Source organism: Python bivittatus, unplaced genomic scaffold, assembly GCF_059951505.1.
Source record: "Python bivittatus isolate LINGU-HERP-01145 unplaced genomic scaffold, Pbiv_v1 ctg000180_np1212, whole genome shotgun sequence".
NCBI lineage: Eukaryota > Metazoa > Chordata > Lepidosauria > Squamata > Pythonidae > Python > Python bivittatus.
Window position 1 is genome coordinate 5791528 of NW_028277047.1, and position 18032 is coordinate 5809559.

The following is an 18032-nucleotide window of genomic DNA, read 5'->3' on the forward strand; positions in this document are numbered from 1 at the left end:
GGTCATTGTGTGTGTTTCCCCCCCCCCGCTTTGCACCTTGAAATGGCACAAGGAATTCCACCGAGATCCCAAATACCATCTTTTTCACCTCAATTTTCCCATTCCAGCATCTAGTCTGTTCATTAGGCTTGTTAAAAAATAGGAGTTTTCTTTTCAAATGGAGATACAGTATATATATATTTTTTTTTACATCCTGTTGATAGAAAGAGAAACAGGAACGAAAATGCCCATCTGGATGTATCTCAATTATTCCTCTTCAATTTTGAGAGCTGTAGAAAAAGGTGTTGTGGGGGAGGTGAAAAGCAGAAGCAAACTAGCTTGTTACAGAAAAAGGAACATTTCTCTATATCAGTGTTTCTCATCCTTGACAACTTTAAGATGTGTGGACTGCAACTCCCAGAATTCCCCAGCCAGCATGGCTGGCTGGGAAATTCTGGGAGTTGAAGTCCACACATCTTAAAGTTGCCAAGGTTGAGAAACACTGTTCTAGATTGTCAACTTTCTGGAAACTTTCAAAGCAAATGCTTCTCCCCTCTTTTGGAAGCCGTGGTCCAGGTTTCAAAGCCAGTTGAGACCCTGGGGGGAAAAACCTTAATTTTTTTCATCCTTAGCAGAAATGGCTATTTCGTTTCTTCGCTGAGACAAACAAGAACGAGAGCGATTTTTCAGGCTGAAGTTGGTTGCCAGCGTTACACCAGCTGTTCTGCTGATACACCAACTCTCTTTTTCTCCGGAAGTCTAGCCAACGTACATCCACCTGGAGCCGTTTTCCCCGGCGGGTCTAGCAAGCGATGACTGTCAGCACATGTTCAAATACACTAAATCCTGAACTCACCCAACCGGCTGCCTTTGCAACCCACGCCGGGCCGTGCGTGCAGAAAGAAGGCTAACCCAAATTAAAATTAAGCCAGCTGCTACAGCTTTCGTTGACCCCCCCGTCTTGGCTAACTGGTTTTTTTCATGGCATCCAAATTGATCAATACATTTGGAAAAAGGGCCGCATTAAAAACTCCTGTGCACGCTGGTGATCTGAACATTTTCAACCGCCTTGATTCTACAATTACTTCTACGACGCTCGATCTCATTCAAAAAAATAAAGGAACGTCCCTTTTTTATTTAAAAAATGAAGCTGGGGAGGGGGTGGATTACATTTCAAGCGCTGTCATCTTTTGTGGAAGGCACAGATCTCTCTGGGAGGGCTCAAATTATCTTTTGTAGCTGGATCCAGAGAAAAGGCAAAAGTTACATCTCGTAAGCAAGCAAAACTGGTTTGTTTTTGGTCCTGAGCCAAAAGTGACGTTTCCTGGTTAGACTTCGAGGCGGAGGAAGAAAGAAGAAATATTTTGGAGGAAAAAACCTAAATCGGTGTTTCTCAACCTCTGTGACTTTAAGAGGTATGGACTTCAACTCCCAGAATTCCCCAGCCAGCATGGCTGGCTGGGGAATTCTGGGAGTTGAAGTCCACACCTCTTAAAGTCGCAGAGGTTGAGAAACACTGACCTAAACTAAGTCACCAGTATATCCCCAGTATCCCTGAGTTTTTAGATGAAAATATGCAGTGTGTTCATTTCTCTCTCCCATCTACAAAGCCTAAAAATTGGTTTTTTAGGACGGGAGAGAAACAAATTCCCCGAGCCGAGCTTGACAGCCAGAGCTGCATTAGAGAAAGGCAAGCATTTGAAATGTCAAGAGATGCTGATTCAGTGCTGCCTTGGGGCCTTTCTCCCAGGCCCTTTGCAGAGGACTAGCAACTTAAAAGGGGGAAGAGCCCCGAACAACGAGCTGCTCTTCCCCAACAGGCAACCCGATCATAATGCCTGTTACAATTGCTGAAGAATAAAGAAAGGAGAAGGGAAAGTGGGTTGGAACGCGTTAAGGTCCGAGAAAAGACCAGAACTAGGAATTATCGCATTGGCACCCCGAGCATCTCAAGAATCCGGGTCCCCTTTTCCAGATAGTCGGACCGCTGCAGCCAGAAGTTCTCCTTGTCCTTCATGATGTCAGCAAGGACGGCTCCCCCCAAAAATACCATGTGTTTTCGGCGTGGGGGATCCTCAATGCGAATCTTGAATTTCTGAAAGGTGGGGGAGACACATCGCATTACTTTTCATAAGAAAGAGGACCTCTGGGGAACTTCGGTTGGAAGGGAATCATATTTTGGTGCTGGCTCTGCAAGATGCTCGAATGAGTCAGCTATTCACCTGGTCAGGCTTTGTACAGACTTACTGGGTCAGATTTTCCCTCCCCAATTTTGGAACCTAGAGCCTAGACCTGGTACCCCATGCACAATTCAGCCCCGGTGGCCCGACCACCAGGAAGAAGCATTTCGAAAAACTCCCAGAGATTCCCTCTTAACGAAGACGCAAGAAACGAGGCTGAGAAATTCCTCTTACAGCTTCCAAGATTCTCTATTCCCACCAAGGCTAACATTAAAGATAAGCCCAGTTGTGTGGGTCTCAGCTTTACTCTCTATCTACAAAAAGGTGAAATGCCTCTTTTCGCCCGCATGGCAGTTGAAATCTGACTTTCCCCCCCCCCTCCCATCCTTCCCATTGTGAAAGGGCCTTTTTGCCCTGTTTTTCTCAGCCTCAGAAGTGAGCCACTGTTGATGGTTGACCAAACGGGCATCTCTGTCCTGAGAAACTCTAGCTCTCAACTGGTTTCCCAGTCTGAAAAACCCCACGGGATAGATTTCCTTCTAAAGGGCCCCTTTGGGACTGAACAGAAGGGGGGGCAGCCAAGGAGACAGGAATCTGCTGGAGAGAGATGATTGTGCAAGGAGAGATACAGCATTCACACACGCCCCGTACTATTCTATTGCTTCAGTAAGTGCAAGAATCATGGAGAGTACAGAAGATGACCTTGATGGGAATATGCAAGAACTATTCCCACCAAGGCTAGCATTAAAGATAACCCCAGTTGTGTGGGTCTCAACTTTGCTCTCTATCAACAAAAGGGTGAAATGCCCCTCTTCACCCCTCTAGGCAAAGGGGGGGGTGAAACATTTTTTAAGTCTTGGGAAACAAGATACTGTTTGGAAGACGCTCAGGCGGACCCCTCCGATTCACGGGAGTATAAGAAGTGGAAGGGGGTCCAGCACAATCCGTACATTGCAAGATTCTGCTATTGTAGCCCCTCTCAATAAAAGTAGTTTTAGCCATCCTGTGGAATTGATTTCATAGACCGGTTGACCTGGTGGGGCTGACAAGAGCCTCACACTTGACCCAAATGCCAGCAACATTTGCTCCCCCTTTAAATGAAGGTCAAAAAGGCAGTTCTCTTTTATCAAACTGAGTGGGAATGGGGGGGCAGAGGGAGGGGGATTTCTTTCTGCCTGGCACTGTCTAAAATGCCCAGAGGGGCCAGCCCCTCAGAGACTGGACCTTGCCCCCCCCTCCTCCGAATCTGCATTATCCACTTACCGACAGTTTTTCCACATCCCCGTTCAGCACCCGTTCCAGATACAGCTGTTTCATCTCACGCTCCAGGCGGGATGGCAGCCCGGGGTACATGGTAGAGCCCCCCGAAAGAACAATATGTTTATAAAACTCGGCCCTGTGAAAAGATGGGGTGGGACGGGTGGGTGGGTAGAGGAGAATGATCAGATGCTGTAGCTGCACGAGGTTAATTTAATGGAAATAAATCAGACGTGCTTCGTTCCGTGACTCTCCCAGCATTTAATAGCACAGCCCTCCCTTTCAGAAACAAATTCAATGACTAATTTTCAAGGGGGTTCACGGCACAGTGATCATTCAGCTTTTTCTCCAGGCCTTGAAATCAGGAGAATAGAATTTCCAGTTCACAAGCTATAGAAGATTCTGAGCCTCTTTCTCCACCCATTATGCAGCTGCAGGCTATGCTCCCTCTTATCTGACCGTTCCCTTGGAAATGTCTCTTCACCCAGTCTCCCAAGGTCTTTCCCACATACCCGATATCAAAAACGTTGCAGTCTGGAAGGCACTTCATTCCAAGTTGCTTGTATTCCATTCTGTCCTGTTTCAGCTTCCCCCCCACACACACATAGCCCCCAACTCTACTTAGGCCTTCCTGCAATTTTGGATTTCCCCCTTTCCTTCCCCCAGTTTTTTTTTTTTTAAAGACCTCTGCAAACTTGCGGGGTCCTTGAAGCCAGAATTAGCTCTACCTTCGCTTCGGGGGCTCTCCAGTCCATCCCATCTCTTACCGGGTGTCCACCGCTGAGGCTTGGATGGTGTTGAAGAGAAGTTCAGCCATGCCTACCCCTTCCACGTTGATGAGGTGAGGCTGAAACAGCGCTTCGGGGGCTTCGAAGCGTTCCCCCCCAACTTTGATCACACGCCCATCTGGCAGCTGGAGGGGGGAAGAAGAAGGAAAGGATGATCAGCTCCCCACACCAAAAGATGGGCCACCTACATCAATCACAAGGAGAACATTCAATGTGCTTCTTGTCTTTTTATGGGGGGGGGAGATTTTGCACTGAAAAGATCCTACCATGATTGAAATTATGGGAAGAATGACCACAACTGTCTATGGCCTTTTGAAAAAAGGATTAGTATCTTTCAACAGTGTTGGTGGAGAGCCATAGAGATGATTTTGTAGGCAGAGACGGTTACAAAACCATGTTTTAAGGCTGGGAAACAGGAAAACTTAGAAAGAAAATTAAATTGATCTTGCCTTAACTCCTTGGAATATAAGAGGGAAGGAAGAGAAAATGCAGTCAAGCTTTCCAGATTTTGCTTCTACAGCCCAGTGTTTCCCAACCTCAGCTGCTTTAAGATGTGTGGACTTCAACTCCCAGAATTCCCCAGCCTTCTGAGAGTTGAAGTCCACACACCTTAAAGCTGGCCAGGGAATTCTGGGAGGTGAAGTCCATACATCTTAAAGTTCCTGGAGTTGGGTTGGAGTTGGGAAACATTGCTATCGTTCATCTCAATAAAATAATAACTCAATAAAATAGAGTTCTAATCATTCTTTGGCCTACCTTAAAGGGCTGACGTTATCCAAAAAAACAACCCTCAATAAAGCCAGAACAATTTTTTAAAAAGCCACAGAAAAGGAAATGTGAAGGAGAAAGAACTGTATGTACAGTTTGGGAATATAGATATAAGGTCTATCCATGTGTAATGGTTAGAGCTTGTTAGTATACAGACATGCCCCCCCCACATCTGGAGGGCAGAGCGGCAACCCGAAAAAAAATTAGAAAAAGCAGTAGCCAAGAAAGCTTCATAGACACATAAAATCAGACATTTTATTTTATTTTTATTTTATTTTATTTATTACATTTCTCCCCCGCCCATCTCCCCCCAATGGGGGAACTCTGGGTGACTTGTTCTGGCTTTATTGGGGGTTGTTTTTCGGATAACGTCAGCCCTTTAAGGTAGGCCAAAGAATGATTAGAACTCTATTTTATTGAGTTATTATTTTATTGAGTTTTACGTTTATAATCTTAAGGATTGGTGGGTTCCCAATGGGGTGCTAGAATTCCTCCCATGTCAGTCTTCCCCAGCCAGCAAGGAATTTGGGGACTGCAATTTCAACCACGAGTGTCAATTTGGTGGTGTGGTTAAAGCAGTGTTTCTCAACCTTGGCAACTTTTAAGATGTGTGGACTTCAACTCCCAGAATTCCCCAGCCAGCCATGCTGGCTGGGGAATTCTGGGAGTTGAAGTCCACGCATCTTAAAGTTGCCAAGGTTGAGAAACACTAGGTTAAAGGCACGTGGCTAGAAATTGGGTGGGTGATTTGGGCCCAATCAATCTCTCAGCCCCAAGAAGGAGGAGGCCAAGGACTGCCACAAAAACCACAGAGACTCGCCCCGGGAGTCAAGACTGACCCCCGAGACCAGTTCCAACAACACAAATACTCATCTTTGCCCTGGAAAGAGAATTACCGTGTAGGACTCCACCAGCACCGTTGTCTCGCGGGCCAACTGTTGTTCCTGGTCAATGTTGTAGCCAACGTAACACAGCTTCTCTTTCATCATCCTGACCGTCTCAAAGTCAGCCGAGTGGTTGAAGGCGTAGCCGCGAAGTAACAAGAGCTGGCGGATCAGAAAGACAATTGTACACTTGGATTTTCTTGGCGTCACTTTCACAGCCCTCCAATCACACATTTGGATTGTGTCTCCAGTCATTATTGTATACCGGTGCCCAAAAAATTGCACTGTCCGTGACTCTCCGTGTACTTTGGTATGCAGACAATGCCATATGGTTGATTGAGAACAGTCTAATTTTCAGTGAATGTTGGACAGATTGTATGATGCAACAAGAAGTACAAGGATGTACCAAAGACCATAGTTGTTACATTTGAAAGAAAAAAACAAAGTGAACTGTTTGAAGTTATACTTAAATAGCTAAAAACCAGATAAATGTGTCTAGGCTGGTAGACTGCTTCCTAAAAGTGGGAAGTGCATGGAGATTTTAAAAAGAAAGGACTTAAAACAAAAATATATTTTCAACAAAGATTTAGCTACAGATGGTCAGATAATTACTGAAGCTGTATAATTAATGCTCAATATAACATTAGTAAGAGGTACCAAGCAGAGTACACTTTCATGATATCAAAAAAGAAATATAAATGTTTCAGCTTGTCTCCACTACATTTATAAATATAAATGTATTCCTTTCCTCTCCTCCTTCCCCTCCCCTCCCCTCCCCTCCCCATCCCATCCCATCCCATCACATCACATCCCATTGTATTATGTCTGATTCTTTCCCTTCCCTCCCCTCCCCTCCCATTATGTCTGATCCCATCCCTTCCCTTCCCTTCCCTCCCCTCCCCTCCCCTCCCCTCCCCTATCCTCCCATTGTATTATGTCTGATTCCTTTCCTTTCATTTCCTTTCCTTTCCTTTCCTTTCCTTTCCTTTCCTTTCCTTTCCTTTCCTTTCCTTTCCTTTCCTTCCCTTCCCTTCCCTTCCCTTCCCTTCCCTTCCCTTCCCTTCCCTTCCTTCCCTTCCCTTCCCTTCCCTTCCCTTCCCTTCCCTTCCCTTTCCTTTCCTTCCCCTTCCCTTCCCCTTCCCTTCCCCTTCTTTTCCTTTTCTCTTCCTTTTCTCTCCTTCCCTCACTATTTTTCTCCCTTCCTTCCCTTCCCTTCCCTTCCCTTCCCTTCCCTTCCTTCCCTTCCCTTCCTTCCCTTCCCTTCCCTTCCCTTCCCTTCCTTCCCTTCCCTTCCCTTCCCTTCCCTCCCCTATCCTCCCATTGTATTATGTCTGATTCTTTCCCTTCCCTCCCCTCCCCTCCCATTATGTCTGATCCCTTCCCTTCCCTTCCCTTCCCTTCCCTTCCCTCCCCTCCCCTCCCGGCCCCTATCCTCCCATTGTATTATGTCTGATTCCTTTCCTTTCCTTTCCTTTCCTTTCCTTTCCTTTCCTTTCGTTTCCTTTCCTTTCCTTTCCTTTCCTTTCCTTTCCTTTCCTTTCCTTTCCTTCCCCTTCCCCTTCCCCTTCCCCTTCTTTTCCTTTTCTCTTCCTTTTTCTCTCCTTCCCTCACTATTTTTCTCCCTTCCCTTCCCTTCCCTTCCCTTCCCTTCCCTTCCCTTCCCTTCCCTTCCCTTCCCTTCCCTTCCCTTCCCTTCCCTTCCCTCCCCTCCCCTATCCTCCCATTGTATTATGTCTGATTACTTTCCTTTCCTTTCCTTTCCTTTCCTTTCCTTTCCTTTCCTTTCCTTTCCTTTCCTTTCCTTTCCTTTCCTTTCCTTTCCTTTCCTTTCCTTTCCTTTCCTTTCCTTTCCTTTCCTTTCCTTTCCTTTCCTTTCCTTTCCTTTCCTTTCCTTTCCTTTCCTTTCCTTTCCTTTCCTTTCCTTTCCTTCCCCTTCCCCTTCCCCTTCTTTTTCCTTTTCTCTTCCTTTTTCTCTCCTTCCCTCACTATTTTTCTCCCTTCCCTTCCCTTCCCTTCCCTTCCCTTCCCTTCCCTTCCCTTCCCTTCCCTTCCCTTCCCTCCCCTCCCCTCCCCTCCCCTCCCCAATCCACCCAATGTATTATGTCTGATTCCTTTCCTTTCCTTTCCTTTCCTTTCCTTTCCTTTCCTTTCCTTTCCTTTCCTTTCCTTTCCTTTCCTTTCCTTTCCTTTCCTTTCCTTTCCTTTCCTTTCCTTTCCTTCCTCTTCCCCTTCCCCTTCCTTCTTCCTCCAGCCTCACTGTCCTTGCTTATTCATTCTTACTCCTTTTTGTGCTCTGAAAAATGCTGCTACCCTACCCCGCAAGGGAGTTGTGAAGACGGATCTGTGGGGAGATCAGAAAGGTGACCGGCGCTCACCTTGATGAGGTAGCGTGTGATGTCGCGCCCTGCGATATCCAGCCGGCGGGTGAGGTGGGGCAATGAAAAGCCCTCGTAGACGGGGCAGATGTGGGTGACGCCATCTCCTGAATCCACCACCACGCCGGTGAGCAGACCTAAAGCACGGAGAACGTTGAAAGCATGGAGGTCGGAGCTCAGAAGGGCAGCCTCTCTCAGCTCTCCAAAGGGTCCCTGCCTTCTCATAAAGAAATAAACCAGCTGCATTCACACAACCCTTTGATTTGGTTACTGAATTAAGCCCTTTCTTTCCCTAACCAGGTTGAGCGTTAGGGGAACCCAGCCACCAAGCTCTGTCTGCTTCAAAAACTCCCCAAAATCAGAAATTTAGAACAAACCAAGTTGTGCAAACTCAGCCATTGATGGACCAGGATTTTATTCGTTAGCACACTTGTGAAGTGCATGTATATTTCCCCATGGCCGGGTAACTAAGTCCAAATTCCCCCCCCCCCCTCTGCCAGTTTATTATAATCCTTTCATAGGTCTTTATAAAGTTTTCCGGTATGTTTCATTAGAAACAGATTGAAAAACCATCCACAGAACTTATTCAGCTAATGGTTGCGCTCAACCAACATGATTGCAAGTTTGTTCGTTGCTCTGTGGCCTAGCCTGGTTGTGAGAACCCAACCCGCTTGGTTAGTTTATGGTTCCAGGTATTGTGTGAACCCAGAAAATGGGTTAATTCAGTAACCAGGTTGGGCAATGATCAGGGGTGCAGCCCAGAGAATTGTGGCTTAACTCTCAGCCTTCCCACAAACCTGACTTACCTTGGGCATAAAGAGTCAACACGGCTTGGATCGCAATATAGACGCCATCAAACTGGTATGTTTCAAACATAACCTGGATTGGATGGGGAAAGACCAGAAGATAGTTTTCCATAAATAAGCCACGTTCACCTTTTACAGGCGCTTATAATCTTGAATAAATCTTTCAGTAGCTGCCGATAACAACCCCAGCAGGTTATCCTTTCCCATCAAAACAGGAATTGTTCGTTGTTCTTTATTCACAAAGTATTATCTGCGTGGTGCGGTGTGAAATAAGAATGTAAAATAGCACATCTGAAAAGGAGGTCCACTTCTGGAAGTTACATCTAAGCAGGGGTAATTACATTGAAAAGAGCTGACCTTGGGGGACAGTTAGATTTTACAAAACCTGCTCTTGGGGAAATGTATATGTTCAAAAGGGAACATAGAAATTTATATGATTGCAAATGAAAGGCAGGTAATGTGCATTAAAAAAAAGGCTCCAGGGGTACATTCATTAGCAACTATGTAAAACAGGGTGAGATATACAGGTAGTCCTCGCTTAATGACCACAATTGGGACCAGAATTTAAATTGCTAAGCGATGTGGTCATTAAGGGAATCATATTTGTATTTGTATTTTGTATGATGTGGCTGCACCCAATTTGTGACCTCTTTTGCGGTGGTCATTAAACGAATCACACAGTTCCCCACTGATTTTGCTTGCTGGAAGCCGGCTGGGAAGGTTGCAAATGGTGATCACGTGACCCCAGGATGCTGCAACCGTTGTAAGTGCGAGCTGGTTGCTAAGCGCCTGGATCGCAATCACATGACTGCGGGGATGCTACAACAGTCGTCACTTTGGGCACCAGTCGTAAGTCACTTTAGGGTCGTTATAACTCCGAACTGTCGCTAAACAAATGGTTGTTAAGCGAGGACTACCTGTATATAAACTCGCCTGTGGTTGGTTAACATACAAACATTTCAAGTCATACATTTTTTTGCAGATAACAAAATGGCTAATAAAAACTATGGATAATAAAATACTGTGCATCATAAAAAGGGTAGCTGGGCTGAAATAAAGGCTGCAATTTATTCAAATCACCTTGCTTGAAAGCCTTCCACTAAGACTCTCTAATAGGTCCCCCCAGTCCCGCGTACCTCGATGATCTTCTCTCGGTTCTTGGTGGGATTCATGGGCGGCTCCGTGAGCAGAATCTTACACTTACGGGGGTCAATGTTGAGTTTCTCAGGCCCAAAGGTATAATCCCACAAGTATTTCATGTCATCCCAGTTGCGCACAATCCCGTTCTCCATGGGGTAGTTCACCTCCAACATGGAACGCAGCTTGCTGGCATCATCACCCACCATGAGGTCCTGCAGGGACGAAACCCATGTGGGTCTATCCTCCGGGTTACAACCGTGCCCGCAGGAATGAACGGGGCGTGCGCACACACAGACAGCAGAAGCCACATTGCACGTGGGCGGAAGGAGATACGGAGGTAAGAACAGTAGGTGGGCAGTGTGAAGAACCAAAGAGGTGATCTTGGAGAAACTAGGTAACAGCAGTTACAAAAACATAATTTAAGCCCAGGATAAGAAGAAGACATGAGAAAGAACTGATTCAGCCTTAACTTTCCTTGGTATTAAAGGGAGGGAAGGAGAAAACACCGACAAGCTTTCAACTTTCTGTTACTATAGCCTACACCAGTGCTTCTCAACCTTGGCAACTTTAAGATGGGTGGACTTCAACTCCCAGAGTTCCCCAGCCAGCCTTGCTGGCTGGGGAACTCTGGGAGTTGAAGTCCACCCATCTTAAAGTTGCCAAGGTTGAGAAACACTGACCGACACTGATAAAGTAGAGTCCCAGTATTTCTGGTGGAGTCTGTTTCATCACCTGGCCTACCTCGAAGGGCTGACAGGTAGGTAAACAGATGGGTGGATATACCGTATAGGCAGATAAGCAGATTATTACGGCCCATGTCCAGAAAACACCGGTAAGTGGGAAAAAACCCAGACCGCTACAAATTACAACCCATTTTGTGTAATAAACTGAAAGCCTTTATACAATCTTATGGTGGGCCGGTGGCTCTCGTGGGCCGGTTGCGAAATAACACCGAATAAAACAAAGAATGCAAATGTTATTAAATCGCCTGCTTTCGGCACAAGTCACAAAGCACAGTTTGGCCATTGGAAAAGGAACAACCCCCCCATGCCCCCCTCCTAAGCATCACTCACCTTGATTTCGATATTGCCAACCTTAACGCTGGACCGAATAATCGGACGTCCCACCAGAGCCGGGAAAATGTGCTCGGGAAAATTCGAACCGGCATAACCACATTTCACAAACTGCAGAGATGGGGAGAAGGGAGAATAGAGGTCAGATTAATTTTGGCCCTGCAAGTTGAGGAAATGGCAAGAGGAATGAATGGGTGGAGATGATTCACACAGTTGACCGTTTATCGTTCTTGACGGTTAAAGGGGGGGTGCTTTTCTCCATGTAAAATCAGAAGAAAAAAGAGGGAAAGGAGAGAAAGAAAAAAGAAGTTAATAAGTGGGTTTATCTAACATAAGCCGGGATCATAACATGCTATTGCTGGGTTCATGTAATGTATTTCCCCAAATAAATGCATCCTATTATGATATGTACACCGTACGCTAAAACAAGTAAGTTCTTCCAGCGCACTGAATCACAAACTAACCAAATGTGTTTTGTCTAAACCAAGAGGTGGGAATCTAAATCTGAATTCCTGGTTGCAGCAGCGATTTTAAGAGAGTTGCTGATTTAACACATTCTCTGGGTTTGGGACCATTCGATGAGACTTAGAAAACAAATCCTGATCAGTGCCACTCCAGCCTAGTTTGTTGCAGAAACACAGTTTTAGTATTGAGTGTATCCAGAGGTGCCCACCCCCATCAAGAGCCCATTCCGATGACAGAATGATCCTCTTTCCAAATGTATATCCCCGCAGATAGAAAACTAGCACCTCAGGGGAACTGTTGCTGTTCTCGGGGGAGAAAAGAGCAATGCATGCTGTGCATGTGCAGGAAGGAGTGATTTCATTGGGCTGGGAGTGTGGCTATGGCAGGGCAGATCAGGTGCAAGTCCTTCTCATGGAAGCAGGGTGGAAGGTGGGCAGCTTGGGGTGGGCCTTTGGATGGACGGATGGACGGATGGGTGGATGGATGGAAAATGGGAGGGAGGGAGGAGAAAGGGAAGGAAGGAAAGAAGGAAAGAAGGAAAGAAGGAAAGAAGGAAAGAAGGAAAGAAGGAAAGAAGGAAAGAAGGAAAGAAGGAAAGAAGGAAGAAGAGAGAGAGGAAGGGAGAAATGAAGGAAAAAGAGAGAAAGGGAAGGGAAGGGAAGGGAAGGGAAGGGAAGGGAAGGGAAGGGAAGGGAAGGGAAGGGAAGGGAAGGGAAGGGAAGGGAAGGGGAAATGGGAGGGAGGGACGGAGGGGAAGGAAAGAAGGAAGGAAGGAGACAGAGGGAGGGAGGGAGGGAGGGAGGAAGGAAGGACAGAAAGAGGGGGGGAGAGAGAGAGAGAGAGAGAGAGAGAGAGAGAGAGAGAAAGAAAGAAAGAAAGAAAGAAAGAAAGAAAGAAAGAAAGAAAGAAAGAAAGAAAGAAAGAAAGAAAGAAAGAAAGCGAGCAGCTGGACCCCTTCTTCTAAATGCAACTTTGCCTGCTCTTCCTTTTATTAGTATAATCTTATTGAAAGTTTTAAAAACAAGAGGAAAAATGAATAAAAGCTAAAATAGAATAAGAAAGAAAAGAAAAAGAAAAAGGAGGAAATAAAAGAGAAAGCTAAAGAGCAAAAAGAAAAAAGAAAAGAAGAAAGAGAGAAGAAAAATAGAAAAGAAAGAAAAAAGGTATAAAGTGGCTTCCAATCTTCTTTGCAGCAGTTGCAAGTTCCATTATACATTTCCCTCTTTCTCTCAAGTTACATCATGACTCTCTTCTTTCTATAATCTATCCTGCCTAATCATCAAAACCATAAATCATAAGTTCTTTTTTGGTTGTTTTGTTTTATGCAAGAAGTCCATAAGAGGTTTCCAGTCAGCAAGAAACGCCGATAATTGTCTTTCCTCTGATCCAGGAAGTCAGTTTAGCCACCTCCGCACGTTCCATCGCCTTCCCCAACCATTCCTCCATGGTGGGTCTTGCCAAATCCTTCCCTCTTTCTGCCTACAATCACCTCCCTGGGGCGATCAGATAGAAAAACAACATTCCGTGACTTGTTTCCAACGGTTTATCCATCCCCGTCCCAAAAGGAGAAGTCCCGATTTCGGTGGTATCTTAATCTTTCCGATCCCCCACTTGCTCTTGCACAGAGCTGCAACCCTGCATTACACTTCAGAGTTGCAGTTCTGCAGCTCTCCCCACCCACGAGTCGAGTGGGAGGAAAGTGAGGAAGTGGGGAAACAGGAAATGAAATGAGGAATCGTGGCTCTCGCAGCGGTTTGCAGCCTCTTGGTTGAAAAGGCGACAGCTTTACAGCGGGACGGGACACCTGGTGGCAGATGGGCCCCCAAGTTTCAGCCTGGATGAAAGCTGGGGGAGGAAGAATTGAAAGGCTGGCAACCCCAAGCCTTTCCCGTCCTCTCAAAACCGGGCAGCAGAGAGAAAGCATGTGTGTGCACGGCTATCCCCCCTTTTTCCAAGGGGAGAAATAAGATGCTAGTCCTCATTGTTCCCGGTAAAGGCTTCTTGAGTGGCCTGCCAGGGGAGGGGGGAATCATGCGCTCAGCAACAACAAGGGAGTGGACGGGCCAAAGTCCAGATCTCATTTCTATTTCATTAAAAGGCAATACTAAGTGGGGGATCTCCATGCATTGAATGTTGGGCTGAAATTTAAAAAGGACTGTGTCGTAGCAAAGGTGGGAACCCTTCAGGAGGCTATGGGGGAGAGAGGACACGGGTCTAAGTCTCACAATTGCAGAGCAACAGCTTCAAGATCTTTTTTTTGGCCCGAAGCAGCTTTGGATTCAGTTCTTAGCAGGTCCAGCTAAAAAAATCAGGTGCCCACAAGGAAAGATACTGGATCTGTGAGTGTCATTTGTACTGGGTGGGAGGGATTGACCATCACATTATAAGGCAGCCATGAGGACTAGGATCTTGACTTTAGAGGAATGACCCCTCTTGGGTTGCAGAGGGTCTTTGGCTTCTCTAGGTCAAGCTGAGGGGTGGGAAACAACTTCCTGAAAACTTGGACAGCTACTGCCTGTCAGTATAAAACAGTGTTTCTCAACCTTGGGAACTGTAAGATGGGTGGATTCAACTCCCAGAATTCCCCAGCCATGCTGGGGAATTCTGGGAGTTGACATCCATCCATCTTACAGTTCCCAAGATTGAGAAACACTGGTATAAAAGAATCTGCTGGATCAGTGTTTTGACTGAATATGAATACATTTCTGATTTTCCTCTGGAAGAAAACCAATTTTGTAAAAAGAGCCCGGTTCAGCAGCAGGTAAGAAGGAAAAAAGAATAGCCTCAAAGATTATTTTGTTGCTGCAGAACACCATCTCACACACAAAGGAAACCCTAATCCGGGTTTAATGCATCCTGTGAAAAACAACTGAGTCTCTGCCTCGTCAGAAGGGAGTTTCTCTATTCCTTGCAAGGCTCTTTTTCCTGCTTTCCCCCCCCCCCCAAAAAAAAAGATTGGAAGGAGAAGAAACTATTCCCCAACCTCCGAGCAAGATCGTGATTTGATTTTTCTAAGCTGGGTTCGGGAAGTGGGTTCAGACAGAAAGTGCGTTGGAAAGCCGAGAGGACACGAGGGGGTGGCCAAGTCACCCACAGAAGCTGGCTTTCCAGTGAAAGCAGAAATCCGTGCACGCACGGATCTGTGAAAGCACAGATGTGCTTGTGCAAATCTCAAGAGGTGCTTTCCTCCAGTAACACCCAAGCACGAGGTTCACACGACAGGAGAGCGGTTGGGTTTGGCTGACTTGGGAAGGAAAAACGCTTTCACGGTTGGGGTGACGTCACAATGCTGCGCCTGGCACTTTGGGCCACCTGGTTCATGCTGGTGAGCACTGGCACAACCGGAGCACTGCAGCACTCGCTTGTGCAATGCAACCGTTCAGCCCCATCAGAAGGGACGGATGCTGAAGCACCCGATGTGCAACGCATCCTGCATGCATTTCCTTGCGGGCAGGACTTATTTATATTCTGCCTGGATCCTGGTCTTTTGGTAAACTGCACAGTGGCTGATTGCCACGACTGGCTGACACTCAGCACGTCCGCAGAGGCACTCTTACGGACGGTTCCAAACGAGTCTCTTACAACTGGACAAGTTTACCCAGTTTCCAAAGCAATCTGCGCGCATCATGATTTGGTTGCAGGTTTCTAACAACACTTTTGTGAGGAAGGCACGCACAAAGACGAGGACTGTTGTCCTTGGAATACTGCTGGCCCCAGGGGAATCCAAGGGCTGAACGAGGCAGGCGTGCTGGGCCTGGGTTCAAGCCCCCATTGAGCTCCGACGTTCCCTGAGCATCTCAGGGCCAACGTTTGACCTGGTTCACAGGTCACGTTAAACCACAGTTAATCATGGTTTACTGAAATGACCAGGACTAAGCTATCAAGGGAGACACCTTGCATCTTTCCCATTTCATTCCCATCTAACCCATACTTGTGCCTGCTCCATACAAAGCCAACCATGGTTTGCTCAGCCACCGACCAAGACACCCTCGCTGGCTCCACCCTAAGCTAGGGTTTGAGGAATCAGCCACCAGGGTTATGCACCTCCCTTCCAGCCCAGCCTACTTCGCAGGGCTGTTGTAAAGATCGCGATGCAAGGGCAGAAAAACCAGCCTCTGCAGGTCCGCCGGACGCAGGCCCCGAAGTCTGCATTCTCGCCACCCGCTTCGCCCGGGCGCAGGGCAGGACCCGCGCCCCGAAAGAAGCCGGCAGCCCCCGGGTTCAGCTTGGCCTCGCCGGTGCCCGCGCCGCCCGCCGCGGGCCGCGCGAGCCCAGCCCCGTCGCCTGCCCTCGCCGGGCACCGAGCGCCGCGCCCGCGCCGCTGCTCACCCCGGTGCCGTTGTCGCACACCAGCACCCGCCGGCCGCGGCTGTCCATGGTGGCGCCGCCGTCGCGGGGTCGCGGCTGGGCGGCGGCGGCCGTTGCTACTCTTCCGCCTCGGGCGAGCAGGAAGCGGCGCCGCTGCGATCCGGGGCTGGGCTGGGCTGGGCTGGGCTGCGCTGGGCTGGGCTGGGCGCCGGAGCTCGGGGGAGCCGCCAGCCGCCCTGGCCGTGATGCAACATCCTGGCTGGAAGGTCAGCGGGGAAGGGCCGGGAGGCCGCGGGCTGTGGCCACTGGGGCTGCCTGCCCCGCCAAAGGGCGCCCTCCAGCGCGCCTCGGCCCCTGGCACATCACGGGCACCCTCTTGGTCCCTCTGCAGGGCATCGCAGCCAGAAGGATGGGCCATCCTTCCTCTGCATCCTGCAGTTCCAGTCCGAGGACCAGGGCCCTTTCTCCCTCTCCCCCCCCCCAAGCTCACGTCATCCCCACAACAGCCCCGCGAGGTAGGCGAGGTTGGAATCAGGTTGCAGGAACATTGCGGCCCGGCCTTGACTCGAACACAGATCCCTCCAGGGTGGGCCCCTGAAGAGGGGGACGTTTGTCACACGCCGGCAAGTGCAAAGAACTGAAGCAACCCCTCCCTGCGCTTTTTCAAAAACTAGCTTCTCAGAGGAGGGAAGAAAAGTTTCAGCCTATCCTAACATGGAGCCAAGCCAGAATTGTCGGCGTAAGGCGCCTTCCCCTCTCATCTGTCATAAAACAAGGGTTTTTCATTATTGGCGCATCGACTGTTGCATTTATAGCTTCGTTGTCTGTTTGCATAAATACTCAAGGCAGCTTACAATACTGTAATTAAAACTGAGTGGCGTTGGGCGTTTTTTTTCAACCCGTGTAAATACAGAAGCAAGTTTGGAACTGAAATCATTCTTAGAGCAACTTGGCTGCGTGGACCCAACATGCTTAAACCCAGCTTAACAAAAGACAGTGGTCACAATAGAGAGATAAATGATATCATATGGCCTAATTCACCCAGACAGGGTTTTGCAATTCGCTTGAACCACAAATTACCAATCCCGTATCTACCTTGTTGGTCAAACCCAGCCAGTCTGTCTGGAGCAATGTGCAACCCTGCAAAATGGATTCATTCATTCATGATTGATTGATTGATTGATTAATTAAGAGGAATGTGTGAACTGGGCCGTATCACCGCCTGGTTCACAAAAATCACATTTAAGAAAAAAAAAACCCTAAAGATATCACAACTCTTGGGAGACCTTGCTCACTTTTAAAGCAGCCCCCATTTAGAGCCGACCTAACAGGGAAGACATGAGAGGAAGGATTCGGAGAAAAGACGCAGTGCAGAGATTGAAGGAAGTGTGAGAAAGAAACTCAGAATACCTCCGTCTTGAGTTTGCATAATATGAGTCAGAGAGAAACTTGGACAGAATTTCAAGTTTCAGATGTCATGCCCTTCAAAATTCTGTAGTCGTACCCTTCCGTTCTCCTCCTTTATCATACCGATAATATAGCATTCCTGGAATCCCTCCAGTGTCTGCTTCTTGACTTGGCCTGCCTCGAAGGGCTCATAGGAAGGCATATTCCAGCAATAAAGATGCCTTGTTTTTATGCCACTGTCCCCTGGCCTCCTGGATTGGCAGAACCTGGAGTACCCCCTTTTGCGAATGGACCAGCCAGCCAAGATCAACTTGGAGAAGAAGGCATCTCTGGTCCTTACTCTGTAGGACTTGAGAAAGCCAGCACCCTGAGAATTAAACTCAGCATCTTATCAAGAGCCGGGCCAGTGCCCACCAAACTGGGGTTGCATCACTGAATCATCGGCTTGCACCAGTAGCATCCTGGGTGTTGCATTTTGGGGGCAACTGGATAACATTTCCCTTTATGCCTGCATTATATCTTGCAAGAAACTGAGTGATAATAAAGCGTCTAGCCACAACTCCAATTTATCTCCAGGATAAGGAAGCTGAGTTCCTATTAGT

The 18032-nt window shown here is 47.6% G+C and overlaps 1 protein-coding gene across 3 annotated transcripts; it reads right to left on the bottom strand.

The window, feature by feature from the left end:
* Window positions 1-17: 17 nt before the first annotated feature.
* LOC103049979 (actin-related protein 2-B-like) lies at window positions 18-16202 on the bottom strand. 3 transcript variants are annotated; one of them, XR_015795556.1, is made up of 10 exons: window positions 16045-16202; window positions 11251-11361; window positions 10174-10389; window positions 9038-9110; window positions 8232-8368; window positions 5869-6018; window positions 4184-4329; window positions 3423-3555; window positions 1507-2074; window positions 18-1377 (listed from the first exon to the last, which is right to left on the bottom strand). XR_015795556.1 is itself a non-coding variant. In XM_088137421.1 (9 exons), exons 1-9 carry the CDS (start codon window positions 16090-16092, stop codon window positions 1904-1906), a joined length of 1185 nt encoding a protein of 394 aa, XP_087993547.1. In that variant the 5' UTR covers window positions 16093-16202; the 3' UTR covers window positions 1445-1903. The 3 variants fall into 3 exon arrangements, 1 of the variants encoding a protein (XP_087993547.1); XR_015795557.1 differs by having other exon boundaries at window positions 1501-2074; XM_088137421.1 differs by lacking the exon at window positions 18-1377 and having other exon boundaries at window positions 1445-2074.
* Between the last annotated feature and the right edge of the window lie 1830 nt (window positions 16203-18032).

Bases quoted from the DNA above. Each gene is read 5' to 3' on its own strand.
- LOC103049979 (XM_088137421.1), bottom strand. From the start codon at position 16,092: ATGGACAGCCGCGGCCGGCGGGTGCTGGTGTGCGACAACGGCACCGGG. The intron at 10,390-11,250 runs GTGAGTGATGCT...TCGTCCCTGCAG, and splicing joins TTGGCAATATCGAAATCAAG to GACCTCATGGTGGGTGATGA. The intron at 2,075-3,422 runs GTAAGTGGATAA...CCCACCTTTCAG, and splicing joins GGGATGTGGAAAAACTGTCG to AAATTCAAGATTCGCATTGA.